The sequence below is a fragment of the Erythrolamprus reginae genome, chromosome 6 (assembly GCF_031021105.1).
Source record: "Erythrolamprus reginae isolate rEryReg1 chromosome 6, rEryReg1.hap1, whole genome shotgun sequence".
NCBI classification, from domain to species: Eukaryota; Metazoa; Chordata; class Lepidosauria; order Squamata; family Dipsadidae; genus Erythrolamprus; species Erythrolamprus reginae.
This window is the reverse complement of record NC_091955.1, coordinates 110,001-126,672: the sequence shown is the minus strand read 5'-3', so window position 1 is coordinate 126,672 and position 16,672 is coordinate 110,001. Positions and strand designations below refer to the sequence as shown.

General features: G+C 47.8%; 1 protein-coding gene across 1 annotated transcript in view; it reads left to right on the top strand.

Annotated features, from left to right (window-relative positions):
• PCLO (piccolo presynaptic cytomatrix protein) overlaps positions 1–16,672 on the top strand; it is a 93,292-nt gene that overhangs the window by 45,451 nt on the left and 31,169 nt on the right. Inside the window, exons 8-10 of the mRNA XM_070754676.1 lie at positions 1,536–3,738; positions 11,689–11,825; positions 15,063–15,144. Of these exons, the coding sequence (XP_070610777.1) occupies positions 1,536–3,738; positions 11,689–11,825; positions 15,063–15,144 (2,422 nt within the window). The remainder of the gene's footprint in view (positions 1–1,535; positions 3,739–11,688; positions 11,826–15,062; positions 15,145–16,672) is intronic.

Sequence of the window (16,672 nt, the reverse complement as noted above, 5' to 3'; positions counted from 1 at the left end):
CTTGAAAGAGGAGAATGCGCCCCACTCCTTAAGAGATCAACCATTTCTATCTGGTCTCCAACCTTCCCTGCGCAGCTGCTGAGGCCTGTACTCCTCTACTTTTTGTTTGTTTATTTAGATAAATATTTTTTTAAAAAAATTGGCAGCATGTGTATCAAGCTAGGACAGAAGCCATAAACATTGCTTGATTTTTCTGTCCATTTAGCAATCCAGAGTGACTGGATGGTATTTTCTGGGAAATTATTAATGAAATTCTGGCGCAGATGATACATTTCTTAGGTATCTCCAGTGATTTATCCTAACCAAATGTTGAAAGTTGAATACGGGACTTGCCACGATTGAGAAAGATTTACATCTATGAAACAACCCTTACTTTCCAATGAAAGTTTATATTCTTGTATAATGGTATGTCCCAGTGAGAAGATAACGAGGTCAGAATCTATCTAATTTGTATTTGAGAAATTAGTTTTATTGCACTAATGTGGACCAAATTCATTCTGTATTTCAAACAAATCAATTTGATTCAGTTGTCCCAAACTAATATGTAGTTTTAAACATATTCATTTCCACCCCACACCCCCACTTCTCAGAATGTGGCAATATAATCCTCAACCTACGTACAGAAGAGGTTTTTAATCCCAAAAATTTGTGTGCATTTTTAAAAATCATAAATACTAAAAATAGAATACAGTAGGCACAAAAATATACACGTGAGAAATTATTAAAAGCCCAAAACAATCAAAAGCTGTGTAGTCTGCTGAGTGAACGTCCTTTGAAGCAAGGCCGATTTGCAGCATATATAGTCTGGTCTAGGGAGGTCAACGACTTATCGCCCGGTTTTCCTTTTCTTATGTCAGGCACTTAATTGTTTTAAACTATTATTTCCGCTTAGTGTTTTTCCCCCCTTTTGTATGTGTTTAACATTCCTGACCTTCGAAGGGAACTCTGTGTAAGATACAAGCCAGAATGGGCACAGTTTCTGGAATGTGTAAGTTGAAGGTACCGTCCGGCAACAGGTAAGGCATATTCCTCACCGATATTTCCTGACTTTCTCTCGTCTAGTATATATGCTCAAAGTTTTGTAGACTTTCTGGCACCCCAGCCTCTTCCATTTCCACAGCCGTCTCCCATTCCCACGGAAGGCCTAAAAGATTGTGGGGGGTCAGGCCGTGCGTTGATGCTGCTGTGGCCCAGTCCAGCTTCTTGTTCCCAGCAGCAAGGAAGGCCAAGGGTTCAGTAGACCCCCAGAGTGTCTTTCCGTAGTGCTGGCTGTCCAGTTGCCGAGACAAAGACATTGCCTCTGGCAACGCAGTTCAGTTCTGCTTAGTGGGGAAAAGAAACGGACGGGTCCCTTCTGTGTGAATTCTATCGATTCACTTTCGAAACCATCTAGAAGAAGGATAAACACTTCATTCTTTCATGCTGAGCTCAGTAAATTGAGTGGTGTACTTTGAAATACTCGACGCGGGAGCGTGTGGGCCTGCTGTCTTGTTTCCGAAACAAAATGAGCCTGTTCTCTGTTTCTGTGTGTGCAGGCAGCCAAAGAGGCCCCGGCCACCGCAGCACCCTCGGGCCTGCAGAAGAAGGTCAAGCGGACGCTGCCCAACCCGCCTCCCGAGGACCTTTCGGTGGGGACCCAAGCGGCCTTCTCCACCGCGGGATCAGTTTCGCGTCGGAGGATCTGCAGGAGCAACACCATGGCCAGGGCTAAAATCCTCCAGGACATAGACAGGGAGTTGGACCTGGTGGAAAGAGAGTCTGCTAAGCTCCGCAAGAAACAAGCAGAACTGGACGAGGAAGAGAAAGAAATAGACGCAAAGCTCCGGTACCTGGAAATGGGCATCAACCGCCGCAAGGAAGCCCTGCTCAAGGAGCGGGAGAAGAGGGAGAGAGCCTACTTGCAAGGGGTCGCGGAGGAGCGCGACTACATGTCCGACAGTGAGGTCAGCAGCACCCGGCCGGCCAGGGCAGAGCCCCAGCATGGCCTGGAAAGACCCAGGACTGCACCCCAAACGGAATTTGACCAATTCATACCCCCCCAGACACAACCGGAAGCTCATTTTGCCACTCCTACGAGTCCCTACACGCAGTACCAATACTCTTCCCCTGCCCTTCCTACTCAAGCACCGACTCCCTACACGCAGCAGTCCCATTACCAGCACCAGCAGCCTTTATACCAACAGCAGGTTCCGCCTTACCAAACCCAAACCGTGGTGCCTGTGTCCTTCCCTCCCCAGGCTCAGCCCCCACCAGCTTTGCAACCTTCCTATCAGCTCTCCTCTCCGCTGGTGATGATCCCGCAGAAGGCGAGGCAAACATCATTGTACATGGAACCCAAGATAACCACAAACTATGACGTCATCCGCAGCCCATCTCTCCTGATAGCGTCTGCGTCCTCCGACAGCGCCTACTCGGCAGCTCACCTGGGCAGCAAGTACAGCACTTTGGACCTGAGGCTGGGCCTGGACGAGAGGAGCAGCATGGCCAGCAGCCCTATCTCCAGCACCTCCGGGGACTCCTTCTACACGGACCTTGACCACCACAGCACGCGGGGTTATGTGCTGCTGGATGACATGGGGGACCTCTCCAAAGAGGCGTCCACCCTGAGCTCAGCCTATGGGCTGCATGAAAAGGACCTCAGCAAAGCCGATAGGCTCCTTCGGACCCCCGAGGCCCGGAGAGCACAAGAGCTGCCGGACTTCCTCTCATCCCTGCAGGCATCTTCCCGGCTGCATAGCTACATGAAGACGGACGAGGAGGCGATGGAGGATCCCTACGAGCTGAAGCTTCTGAAGCATCAGATCAAGCAGGAGTTCCGGAGGGGCACCGAGGGCCTGGACCCCTTGGCCGGCCTCTCCCACTACTACCATGCGGACACGGGCTACAGGCCTTTCCCCAAGACTGAGAGGTACAGCATCGGCAGGCTCACTCTGGAGAAGCAGGCCGCCAAGCAGCTGCCGGCAGCCCTCCTCTACCAGAAGCAGTCCAAGCACAAGAAGGCTTTGATGGATCCCAAGTTATCCAAATTCTCACCCATTCAGGAAAGCAGAGACCTCGAGCTCGACTATTCGGCCTACCTGACTTCCAGCACCTCTTCCGTCGGGAGCATCCCCTCCAAAGCAAAGCTTCTCCAAGAGGACGTGACCTTTGGCCTTCGGAAGAACGTCTCGGACCAGCAGAAGTACATGGCTCCCACCTTGTCCCACTCCCTGGGAACAAGCCTTGGGGCAGCGCTGAGCGTCAGTATGAGGTCCGCTCTGCAGGATGAGGTGGACAAGTCTTACTCCGCCAGCGCTACCCGATCCAGACCCTCTTCAAGGCCGTCCTCCGTCTATGGGCTCGACCTGTCGCTCAAGCCGGACTCTTCCAGCTCTTCCTTAAGGTTGAAAGCCCAGGAAGCCGAACCCCTGGACGTTTCCTTCAGCCACGCGGCTCCTTCCGGCAGAACCAAGCCTACCAGCCTGCCCATCAGTCAGAGCAGGGGGCGGATCCCAATAGTCGCACAGAACTCAGAAGAGGAGAGCCCACTGAGCCCAGTGGGGCAGCCCATGGGGATGGCTAGGGCGGCTGCCGGGCCACTGCCCCCCATCTCTGCAGACACCAGGGACCAGTTTGGCTCAAGCCATTCCTTGCCCGAAGTCCAGCAGCACATGAGGGAGGAGTCGCGCGCTCGGGGCTACGATCGAGACATCGCCTTCTTCATGGACGACTTCCAGCACGCCATGTCAGACAGCGAAGGTAAGCCAGGCTTCGGGCTGCCCCCTTTCACAGCACAAACCCCAGTGTTACGCATGTGTCCGGCCTCAGCATCTGTTGGGAAATAGGGGGGCTTCTTTAAAAAAGTGCCTTTCCAGATGTTTGTGCCTGTAAATGTGTCTGGAGTCTGCAGGCGTGTCCTTCTCAGCTTGCTGGCTTCCCAGTGCATCAGCAGACGCGCATGATGTCACCTTTGTTTGCATGTGCATTTTTCTTTGCTGGTTTTTCAGAAAGGGTTCCCTCCCCCCCAGGACTGGCTTAGCGGGAGGGGTCTTCCGGGCACTATGGTTGAGAGACAACATTATTGATTCTAACAACTTAATCAATACAAGACCCGGATTAAATGCAATTGCACCATTATCTCCCTGATGGCTGAGCTTCAGGCCTCGCTTGCTGCCGTGTCCCCTTGCCCACTCGTCCTGCCCTAGCGTGTCCCTGGGTGACCGAGGCTAAGAGGTGGGCGGCCAACGCTTGCGGGGAGAGCTGGATCCCAGGAGGGACAGAAAACGGCTGCTCCTTCCCTCCCCCTTCCTCTAAGCAGCGGGGTCCCTCTCCCGCCAGCAGAGGGTGGTGGATCAGCCCCCCCTTCTCTTTTGGGGGTGGCCATGCTGGGCCTGCAGCTGAGAGGAAGGGTCCACGGGAAAGCTGCCTAGCAGAGACTTGGGGTGAGGAAGTACGGCAGCGGTTTTAAGGTGGGCACAAGCAGAGTTCTCGCTTAAGATGAAACAGTAAATGGATAGAGGTGGAATCCCCTCGCTACGAGTGAAACTGATGGGTTGGGTGGGGTTTATCAATATCATTGACCTACAGACATATAACTTGACCTGTCATTTCTTAGGCAGCAGGTAGATTGGTCACCTTCAGTTTTTCTCTGTTGACCGAATAAAATATTTTCTATTTTGGAAAGCTAGAGATTTAAAATAATGAATACAAACACTGAACTTTGCACATGTATCAATGGAGGTTTAGATTGCGTTTAAAAAAAAATAAATCTCCATCTACCTGCTCTAAATCTTAAAGGAGCCACATAATATTTCACGGGCAATGTTATGCTTATATCCACTTTGACTGACTGAAGACAGAGCTGCTCAGTGAAGATTTGGTCAAGATTGTTACAAGGCCCAAGGCAAAACTGTTCATTTTCCAACTACATATATGTTTCTGTGAACACATGCATGCATTTAATTCATACATACATATACTGCTCTAAAAAAATAAAGGGGACACCCAAATAACACACCCTAGATCTGAATGAATGAAATATTCTCATTGGATATTTTGTTCTGTACAAAGTTGAATGTGCTGACATCAAAATGAAATTGATTGTCCATCAGGGTCGCTTCCTAAGTGGACAGTTTGATTTCACAGAAGTTGGATTGACTTGGAGTTATATTGTGTTGTTTAAGTGTTGCCTTTATTTTTTTTTGAGCAGTGTACATACATAATGTATTATGTACATAAATATGTGTGTGTGTATGTGTGTATAGATACATGGAGAGATTACATGTTTTTGTGTTGACAGCCGAATATATATACTCTGTGTGTGTGTGTGTGTGTGTGTGTGTGTGTGTGTGTGTGTGTGTGTGTGTGTGTAATCAGCTGTTGACACGAAAACATGTAATCTTTCCCTGGCTCAGCCGACAAGGGAGGAGAACCTGTGGCTTACAGGGTAAAAGAGCCGGGTTGGCGCAGCAGGTAGAGTACAGTACTGCAGGCCACTGAGGCTGACTGTAGATCTGCAGGTCAGCGGTTCAAATCTCACCACCGGCTCCAGGTTGACTCAGCCTTCCATCCTTCCAAGGTGGGTCAAATGAGGACCCAGATTGTGTGTGGTGGGGGGGGGCAAGAGGCTGGCTCTGTTTTTAAAAAGTGCTATCTTAACATGTTGTAAGGCCGCCCTGAGTCGAAGGAGAAGGGAGGCATAAAGAAATCGAATGAATGAATAAATAAAAGCACTTCCTAGCAAGGCAAGCAGACCAGGTGTGAATCCTAGAAGTGCTGTCCCCCCCCCCAGCACAAGGACAGAAGCACCAGCCTGAAGACGACGGGTGGGACCTCTGAAACTTACATGGGAAGAAACCCAAATGTGCCAAGACCTTCATGCCTGGACCTGTGAAAACCTGCGAAAACAAATATACATATATACACACATACATATATACATACAGGGGTGGGCTACAGGGGTGGGCTACAGGGGTGGGCTACTGTCGGGGGGGAAGCACAGAGGGGTAGCAAAAATGGAGCCCACCCCAGAGCACCCAATTTGCACTGAAAGATGTTGAAAGGAAATGCATAAGTCTCGCCCACAGGGTGGTCGTAAAATATTTGGTAGCCCTTCACTCTCTACATTTGTACATATTTGTTTTCATAGATTTTCATGGGTATATGTATGTAGATTGTTGTGAGTTCGGGTTTTCCCCCTTGTAATATTTTGAGCCTCTTTGTGACGTTTCACCGAAATCACATTCACCATCATCCTCAGGCTGAAGTTATGGGCTCTGTGGTGCTTCTGCTTTGACTATGGTGTGTTTGCAACTGCCATTTGTTCCTTATAAATAAATAGCGGGGGGGGGTGGAGAGCTGGTTCAAACGTTGCAGGCAGATTGGGTGGCTGTGTTTTAATGATTTGATTGGTGGGTGGAATCACGTTTAGTTAGATGATTGACATGGGGGAGCTGTGATTGTGGTGTGGTTTTTTGGCTAGGGCTGGCTTCCCAATTTCTGGTAGGTGTTGTGATTCAGTCTGAGGCTCCTCAGGGAACGGCTGGAACTCTGCCGGCTCCATGCTCAGAGGGGGAGGACGAGGAACAGGAAGAGGAGGAGGCCCAGGCAGACGGGGAAGAGGAATGTCAGGACGAGGAGGAGGGAGAACAGCCTGAGACCCCCGGGGGAAGCTCTCCCCAGCGAGTAGCCTGGAATCATTAGATGAGAACGCACAAGCCATCATCGATATGAGGCAGAGAAGAGCAGCACAACGAAGGGGACAATTAGCCAGGTATTTCCATCCCTAATAGGCAACAGCTGGGTTTGGGTGTGGTTCTCCCCAGAAAGGTTGAAAAGGCAGGCCCGCCCTTCCTGTATTGTGGAGAGTTATCTTGTGGGAGTTCTGTGACCTTGCTTCGATCCTTGGCGTCTCTGATCCTGGCTTGTGGCCTTGAAGGCTGAAAACTTGGGGGAGGCGTGGGTTTTATTCTCTACAGTGGTGGGTGTGCCAGCAAGAAGCCTGTTGTATTGTCTGGCCGTCGTGACTCTTCTGTGACGCTTCACAGCATTCCAGTTTGTAAGAACAGTTTTTGTTCTCTGTGTTTGTTTTTCAAAAGATATAAAATGACTTTGCTTTTTACCAGCGTGTCTGGCTACGCTTTTTAGTTTATTTATTTATTTATTTATTATTTGGATTTGTATGCCGCCCCTCTCCGAAAACTCGGGGCGGCTCACAACAAGTGAAAAGACAATCCAATACATAATCCAATTAATTAAAATATTATAAATTTAAGAAAAACCCCTATACTGACATACACACACACAAGCATACCATATATAAATTCAACGTGCCCAGGGGAAGATGTTTAGTTTCCCCATGCCTGACGGCAAAGGTGGGTTTTGAGGAGTTTACGGAAGGCAGGAAGAGTAGGGGCAGTTCTGATCTCCGGGGGGAGTTGGTTCCAGAGAGTCGGTGCCGCCACAGAGAAGGCTCTCCCCCTGGGGCCCGCCAACCGACATTGTTTAGTTGACGGGACCCGGAGGAGGCCCACTCTGTGGGACCTAATTGGTCGCTGGGATTCGTGCGACAGAAGGCGGTCTCGGAGATATTCTGGTCCAGTGCCATGAAGGGCTTTAAAGGTCATAACCAACACTTTGAATTGTGACCGGAAACTGATCGGCAGCCAATGCAGACTGCGGAGTGATGGTGAAACATGGGCATACCTGGGTAGGCCCATGACTGCTCTCGCAGCTGCATTCTGCACGATCTGAAGTTTCCGAACACTTTTCAAAGGTAGCCCCATGTAGAGAGCATTACAGTAGTCGAACCTCGAGGTGATGAGGGCATGAGTGACTGTGAGCAATGAGTCCCGGTCCAGATAGGGCCGCAACTGGTGCACCAGGCGGACCTGGGCAAACGCCCAGTTGGTGTTGACGTCTGGGGGAACCCAGACAGAACAGTAGGCAGGACGTGTCATCACGTTTATTCATATGGGGTGTTCTTCTATTTCTACGGCTTCCATGATTACTCTTTTGTGCAGGTTTTCTGTTTTGCAGATTAATTTAGTTTGTACGAAGTCAATTTCATCTCCTGTTTTTTTAATGTGCTGGAAAAGGGAGGAAGTCTTTTCTTCTTTTTTGACTGCATTTTTATGTTCTGCAATGCGTGTGTTTATTCTTCAATTAGTTTGTCCAATGTATGTGGCTGCGCATGTTTTGCATGGTATTTCATAGATTACTTGGTTTTCAAGTTGGATTTTCTCTTTTGGGTATTGGGTATTTATTTATTCAATTTTCTGGTTAGTGACAAAGGATGTTTTGATATTATGCTTGTGGGAAATGTTGCTGCTTTTGTCTGTGGTGCCTTTAATGTAAGGGAGGAGGATGGTGCCATTATCTTGTTCTTTGTCTTGGTTTTTGGGGGGTGTCTCTTTTTTATTCGGTTTGCAATGGTTTTTCTTTCAAGTCCGTTGGAAATTAATACGTTTTTGAGCTTGTTCAATTCAGTTTTCAGGTGGTCTTTGTCAGCTAGGCCTTTGATGATCTGTGCAGTGTGGTGGTAGGAGTGTTCATTTAAGCAGCGATTGGTGTGTGTTTTGTTTTGGTAGATGGTATGTCCCAGGTTGCCATTGTGTTTTTTGTAGATTGGGGCATCCAGAAAGAGAAGTTGGTGATTGGCTTCTATTTCCATAGTGAATTGTATTTTGGGGTGTAGGCTATTGAGATGTGTGAGGAAATTGTCCAGTTTTTCTTTTCCATATTGGCCAAATTACAAAAGTGTCATCTATACATCTATACAAATTACAAAAGTGTCATCTATACATCTATACAGTGGTACCTCTACCTAAGAATGCCTCTACTTAAGAACTTTTCTAGATAAGAACCGGGTGTTCAAGATTTTTTTGCCTCTTCTTAAGAACCATTTTCCACTTAAGAACCCGAGTCCGGAAAAATTTCCCCTGAAAATTTTTTTCAGAGCGGCACAAAAGCCCGGCCGGTTCCCTGCCCTTCCCCCTTTAATCCCGGCCATCTCGGGCTTTTCTGGGCTGCCAGAGGAGCCTTTCGGTGGCGCTTAAGGAGGCTTTGGCAGCCCAGAGTGAATGAAGCATTTTCCTTTCTCTGGGCGCTTGGAGAGGGAATAAACCTCTGCCATCACCCAGAGAAAAGAAACGCTCCCTTCACTCTGGGCAGCGACTCTCCTCCTCCTCCTCCTCCTCCTCCTCCTCCTCCTCCTCCTCCTCCTCCTCCTCCCACCCAAATTCCGAGCTTTTACTTCTTTCCTAATGGGTTTGCAGGCATTATTTGCTTTTACATTGATTCCTATGGGAAAAATTGCTTCTACTTACTACTTAAGAACCGGGTCACGGAACGAATGAAGTTCTTAAGTAGAGGTACCACTGTATATCTTAGCCAGAGTTTGGGTTTGGATTCAGATTTCTGTAAGGCGTTGGTTTCAAAATGTTCCCTGTAAAGGTTTGCAATGACAGGTGAAAGGGGAACATGGGACATTTTCCATGAACCAAACGCCTAGCCCCAAAACCCTGCTCCACCCCCGGGGGAGGGGAAGAGGCAATGCGCAAAAGATGAAGAAGGAGCCGCCATCCCACCTGCTGGCAACAACCAAGGGAAAGAAGGGTGTGGCCCTGCGACAAGGGCAGAGAGCAAAGGGAGCAGCATTATATAAAGTCAACTGTCTTCAATGGGGATTTTAACACTCTGACAACGTTAGTGGTGGATTAACGAAAGCTCAGTTAATTTTAGTAGATTTTAATAAATTTTAAACATTATGGAGATCGCAATGGCTGTGGCCTCTTCATTTATAAATACATCTGGAACTCGCATTTTGAGGACAATTCTTGACATATATACATATACATACGTGTGTGTGTGTGTGTGTGTGTTTTCATAGATTTTCATGGCTATAAGTATGTAGGTCTTGGCATATTCATGTTTCTTCCCGTGTATGTTTCAGAGAATCCTGGCGACGTTTCGATGAGGTCCCACTCGTCATCTTCAGGCTGGTGCTTTTGTCCTTGTGCCTGGGCGAACAAAGCGAGGTCTGAGCTGCCTTCCCTCTATAAATACTGGTGGGTGGGTGTGGAGTGCTGGCTCAGCTGCTGCAAGCTGTGCTGAAACCTCCTGGTGAGTTAGTGGGGTAACACCTTGAGCACATACATCAATTGCATCAATTACTCAAGGTGTTACCCCACCAACTACCGTATTTTGGAGGGGTAAAAGACGCAGCTTTTTCTTCCCTAAAAGAGGTTGATAATTAGGGTGCATCTTATACTCTGAATGTAGCTTCCTCCCCCCCAGCCCTAACTAGGTGCTATCGATCTTCCCAGCTCTTACCCTGAAGGCTCTTTCACTGTTACTCTCTGCCAAGAATGTTTTCCAAGCCCTAAGTCTTTGCAGGGGTTTTTTTCATTATTCTAACTTGCTCCGAATGTTTCTTTCCAGGTGCTAACAATCTTCCCAGCTCTTACGGGCTTGCAGGCTCTTTCATTGATACTCTCTCAGAATAAACTTTTTTTAAAGCCCTTGACCAGGGGAGAAAATAATGTGCTGAAGCTGACCAGAGTAAGGACGCTGGCCAGATGGATATCATGCTAAGCAGATTCTTTTCCCTGTTTTCCTCCCTAAAAACTAAGGTGCATCTTATATTCCAGTGCGTCTTATACTCCAAAAATACAGTAATCAAGAAGTTTCAACACAGCTTGCAGCCAGGATTCTCTGGAACCTACATGGGAAGAAACCCAAATATGTCAAGATCTACACATATATTGTGTGTGTGTGTGTGTGTGTGTGTGTGTGTGTGTGTGTGTGTGTGATTTTTTTCGAGTCCCCCTGGTATATGGGAGGAGTATATAGCTTTCTTTTTGCCTCTCGACCCCACTGGGGGCCATATTTCAAGGCAGATAAGCTTTTTATAGCCAACAACTATAATCTATAAGTGTAACATATTTTTGCTGATAATGAAAAGGAAGGGAGACTACTATAGATCTATTTCAGGCTTATTTGCCCTCAATCAGGTAGCCATACATTTACTGGGATTTGAATCTGGGGCTCTGCCTTGTAAGGCAGTGGCCTTAGCCTCTAAGTAGCCTCTACTTAGATCTATAGTAGTCTCCCTTCCTTTTCATCATCAGCAAAAGTATGGTACATTCGTGTGTGCATATGTTACATACACACACACACCTATATACGCAGACCCACCTCTTGGCATCCTTCAGTCTCGAAAGACCTGCTCTGGATTCCATAGTACCAAGTCCGTTGTGGGCCTGAATGCATCATTTCCATAAAACTAGCCCTGAAGGTAAGTAAGGCTTGAACTCTGAGAGTCGACACCCAAGGTGGATTCCCTGTCGGCTACCACTGGCTACGTCGGATGCAACCAGATCCTACTGCATTCTGACATGATGCTGGGGGCTCTGATGGCAGTGCAGGTGAAGGGCAGCCCCTAAACCCTTAGAGGCGCACCTGTGATGAAACCAATCTGGAAGCGTTCAACGTTTCAGGGACAAAGGGACAAAGTTATTCTAACAGTCTTGATTGGGCACCGCCCACCGTTTGTGTTTGCGCCTGATTGACATGTGTCCGCTTCGTCTTTTGTGTGCCGTTTTAGCCTTGCCGTGCATGCCCGGGCATGAGCTGCTTTGTGCATGTTGACTGCGCATCTTCCGACCTCTGCGGCTCAGAGTCTGTGCTGTGTCCCCTTGGTTTTCCAAGCCTACCACCTGCGTCGGGAGGAAACGGATTGGTTCGACAAACCCCGGGAGCCCCGCCTGGAGAACGGGCCCGCTTTCGACACCAGGCTACCAGATAAGTTAGCCCACTCGAGACCCCCGAGCCAGCATCAGGACCAAGTAAGAACTCCTCTTTCTTTTCCACCGAGAATGTCGCTAGAGAGAGTCCATTTCAAGGAAACTCCACCCCCCGGTCCTTTCGCGGAAAGCTCTTGTTCATGACCTGCTCTTGTTCATGACATGACCTGTCCAGTGCATGGCCCAAGAAGACCAGAACAAAATGCTTCTCACAAATAAAGGCAAATCGCACTGCTGGACCCAACCTGGGAGGTTTGGTCTTCGGAGTTTTTGGACTCGTGCTGGAGGCCACATTCCCAGGGAACCTCCCTCTCCTCTTGCCCCCAGAAGTTCCCTGAGGCTCACACTCCGGCTCGAGTCCAAAAAACCAGAAGTCCAAACCTCTGGTCCCAGTGGACAGCCCAGATTGGACCCTGAAATGGTTCTCCTCCCCTATTGCTGGAAAATACATAGATAATATAATGCCAATAATTATATGTATGCAATGCAATTCTGTCCCAAGCAGTTTAATCAGAAGCAGGAATGCATTAGGGTGTCGGGACTGGCATTGTGGGGGCAATTCTGGAATAGAATCACCCACGTATCCACTTTTCTGTTGCCCCTCAGGTTCTTTTTAGAGCTTGGTAATGAATGCTCCACTAATCATAAATCACTTCAGTTGGTCACAGCACGCAACTGAACTGTTAAACATAGAAACATAGGAGTCTGACGGCAGAAAAAGACCTCAGGGTCCATCTAGTCTGCCCTTTCCTGCTAGTAGTTTCCTGCTAAAAGTTCACTGCAGTGGTACCTCTACCTAAGAACGCCTCTACTTAAGAACCTTTCTAGATAAGAACTGGGTGTTCAAGACTTTTTTGCCTCTTCATTTTCTACTTAAGAATCTGAGCCCGGAAAAATTCCCCAGGAAATTTGAGAGGGGCACGAAGGCCCGGCCAGTTTCCTGCCCTTCCCCCTTTAATCCCGGCCATCTCAGGCTTTTCTGGGCTGCCAGAGGAGCCTTTCGGTGGCGCTTAAGGAGGTTTTGGCAGCCCAGAGCGAACTGTGTATTTTCCTTTCTCTGGGTGCTTGGAGAGGGAATAAACCACTTCACTGTGGTGACTCCCTCGTGCTACCTCTCATACACATGGCGCAAGGTTGCCTCCCGGAGCGTCTGGGCTTAGAAAGGCAAAAGGGGGCGCTTCACCCTGGCCAGATCAACTCGGCTTCAGCCAAATCGAGGAGTCACCACAATTTGTATTTATTAGATTTGTACAATGAAGGAAAGGCGCCGGCTACAAAGTGAGCAAGCAAGAGAAGAGGGGAGCCCTTCAGCATGGGAAGGAAGAGGAAGCAGGTAGCAGCAGCAGCCACCTGTCAGTCAAAGAAGCGGGAGGTTCCCCCTTCTCGCCCGTCTGGGTTTCTCTCTCTGGTGCAGTGTATGGGAGGCAGCCTCAGAGTCCCTCTTTTTTTTTAATGCCTTAAAGTTTTGGATTTTTTTGATTCCCCTCCCCTCCCCTTCTTCCTTTGGCAGCAACTGTCCTCCTCCTCCTCCTTCTCCTCCTTCTCCTCCCACCCAAATTCCGAGCTTTTATTTCTTTCCTAGTGGGTTTGCATGTATTATTTGCTTTTACATTGATTCCTATGGGAAAAATTCCTTCTACTTACAAACTTTTCTACTTAAGAACCCAGTCACAGAACAAATTAAGTTCTTAAGTAGAGATACCACTGTATTCTGAAATTTCTAGATAAGGAGCTAAATTCTATGCTACCCTGTTTCCCCCAAAATAAGACCTCCCCTGATAATAAGCCCAATTGGGCTTTGGAATGCATGGCAATAAGGGCAAGTGCTTATTTCAAGTTCAAAAAATATAAGGCAGGGTCTTATTTTCAGGAAATTGAAGTTGTTATATATGAACAAATAGACCTACTGAATGGTTAGTTTCTGTTACAAACAAGGCTTATATACTAGTTATTTTTCTTGAGCAGATGTTTTTGTGGGAACTGTAACAAATAAGTTTAAAAAATAAAATCTGTCTTAACACCTCTTTGATGAGCAGCATCAACAAATTGCATAAAATATCCAAATATTGATTTGAAATTAGCATTTTATCAAAAGGACTTTCAATGCAGTGGTTTCAATTTTGGGCCCTTTTCTTGTGCTCCATCTCTCTCCTGGCTTTCTCCAATGCGCAGCTCTGACCCAAAAAAGGCAAGACTTTCCTCTGGTTTAGATAAGTGAGGAATCATCAGAATTATCTATTCTATTTTGTCAAGGACATATGGGGAGTGTGCAAAGATACAACCATGTTTGCATACGTGATACAGGGTTCCAGGAAACACCCCCAACGAAATAAAACTCTGAGTGAGAACTCATGTTGGCAGACCTGGGGAAACCCGAATCCGAAAGCTCCCTGGATTTCCCCCCCCCCCAGTTGAAAGTTCCCCACCCCTCCCCACCCCCACAAGCTCATCCCACGGTCCAAGCAAATCTCCACACCAGATACACTCTCCGCACAGGTGTAGGCCTTTGTCCTTGAGTAAAGAATTTTGGTAGGACTGAGTTTCTATCGACAGTTTCCCAGGCTAAAATATTTGGCAGTTGTTAAGCAAACAGAAATAATGGCTTCCGGAACTGACCACTGAGCCTGGCAATTGCAGTTGTAAGTTGTGTTAGTCGACATGATTGTGTGACCATTTTTGTGGTAGTCATGGAGTGAACACCACAGTCATTAAGCAAAGCCATTGTTCATTAGGGACTTTGTTTGCCAGAAACCAGAAGTAAATGTCGGTTTACGGCAAACTGTCCGTAAATTGTGGTTACATGGCTACAGGATGGTGCAAAGGGCCCTAAATGCGAAGGGCCAGATGCCCAAGCTCCCAAAATGCAGTCAGGTGGCTACAGGCAGGGCAGCCATCAAAACTTTGGAACCAGGCGGGAGGGGGCTTTTGGATGAGGGCCCACCTGAAATGACGCCCGTCTCTAGAGAGGCAGCTTGGAAAGTTCGTGAGTCCTTGGCTTTTCTCCGGAAGGCCAAAATGAAAGAGCCGGAGCCACCAGCTGCGCCCCTGATGCCCAGGCCATGAAACGGGACCCTCCCTTCCGTGGGATCAATATTACTGCACACAGTGGCAGCTGACTAGGTAGCACCCGTGCTGGGTACAATTGCAAATGCAAATAGTTGTACTTGCGTGTGTTAAAAAGAGGCAGGGTGTATTTCCAGGCGTAGTGTTTGCAAGACGAATGCTTTCAGGCAAAATAACGAGCTGTCTTACCTTTAATCTGCATTTTGTGTTCCCTAGATTATTGGGAAACCCATCCAGTACAACTTCCCTCACGCCAGGCTGAAGCTCCTGAGCGACCCAAGGGATCACTCTGTTTCAGGTAAAGCGAAGGAGACCGCCCGGGTCCTGTGAGAGCGTGAGACAGGGGGACGCAGTGGCATGGGTCACTTATGGGAAGGGTTGAAGTTCTGCAGTGCTTATTAAATGCGACCTCCTTAAAAAGAATAAAAGTTTTGTGTTACAGCTAGTTCTCATTTAGCAGCTGCCACCTTTGATGACCGTTTGCAAATATGAAGATGACTTAAAAATAAATGTGCATATTTATGACCAAATTTCATCAGCCTGAACATCAAAAATTTTGAGTGTTAGCTTGGAGTTAGCACATGTTCAAGCAATAGCAGAGTTGGGAGGGGCCCCGGGGGTCTTCTGCTTGAGCAGGAGACCCTCTTCCATTTCAGACAAACGGCTGCCCACCAGGGAAGGGCTACCAACATTTTGACCACCCCACTGTGGGCGAGTCTTCCTCTCAACCTCTTTCAGTGCAGACTGGGTGCCCTGCTGGGGTGGGGCTCCATTTTCACTAACCCCCACTGCCTGTCCCCCCCCCTCCCGGTCCGGGCACCATCCCACCCCTGCTGCCCAGCCTCTTCCTGAAACCTTCCAGCACCCACAACCTCTGGAGGAACTTCTGTTCTGGCTGCCCAGAAATCCCTCCTTAGTTCTTCTGGGTGGCTTCTCTCCTGCTTTAGTTTCCACCCGGGGCCTCTTGTCCTGCTCTGACACCCTCCCTTCTTGGGTGAGAAGTGAAACATTTTCAAGGGGAAAATCCAGTTTTTTTAACATGTTGAAAGGAGGGTTTTTAAAATCTTTGACTTTTGTTGCAAGCCCTCAGTCTGGCAAAAGGGGGAGGGGATTGGTAGAAGTGGATCAGGCCAGTAATTGGGGGGGGGCAGTGGGGGTAATAGGTTTCTGCACTATTTATTGACTACTTAACCGGGGGGGGGGGAGGTGTCCTTCCTTCCCTAGTACCTTAGCATGATCCTTAATTACTTTTAAAATAGGAAATAATTAAATAGTATTTTTTTTTTGTTGGAGTAGCGTTTTGCAGACGCTAGCCCGCCCAGGTAGCCAAAGCAGGTAGCCAAAGCAGGTAGCCAGCCTCCCTCCGGCCAGGATATCAGGAGCTGTTGTTTTGAAGGTAATTGAAGGTAATTGAAGGCAGGGTTTCTTAGGAAAATATTGACTCCTTTGGTAGCAAACCTACACTGACTATTTACACTGTAGCTATTTCTTTCTAAAAGTTACTATACAAAATACTCACAATTCTCTATCTGCTACTCTTACAATATCCAGCTACAAGTCTTCAGCCACCACAAGCCACACTAATTCACAAGCCACTCTAAACCACACTAAGCCACAGTACCTTCCAGCTAAGCCACACCTGTGCAAAGGTGCATTGTGTATGTATACTTTTGTCGGCCAATCAGATTACATTCAATCTGCATATTCACTGTGTCTAAGCAGTTTTACATTGTTAAAGGCATTATAATGATCACAATTCTTTTCTCTGCAATTTGGAATATTGCATCAGGTAGGCCCCAATCCTGACATTTTTTAATCCTTATCTA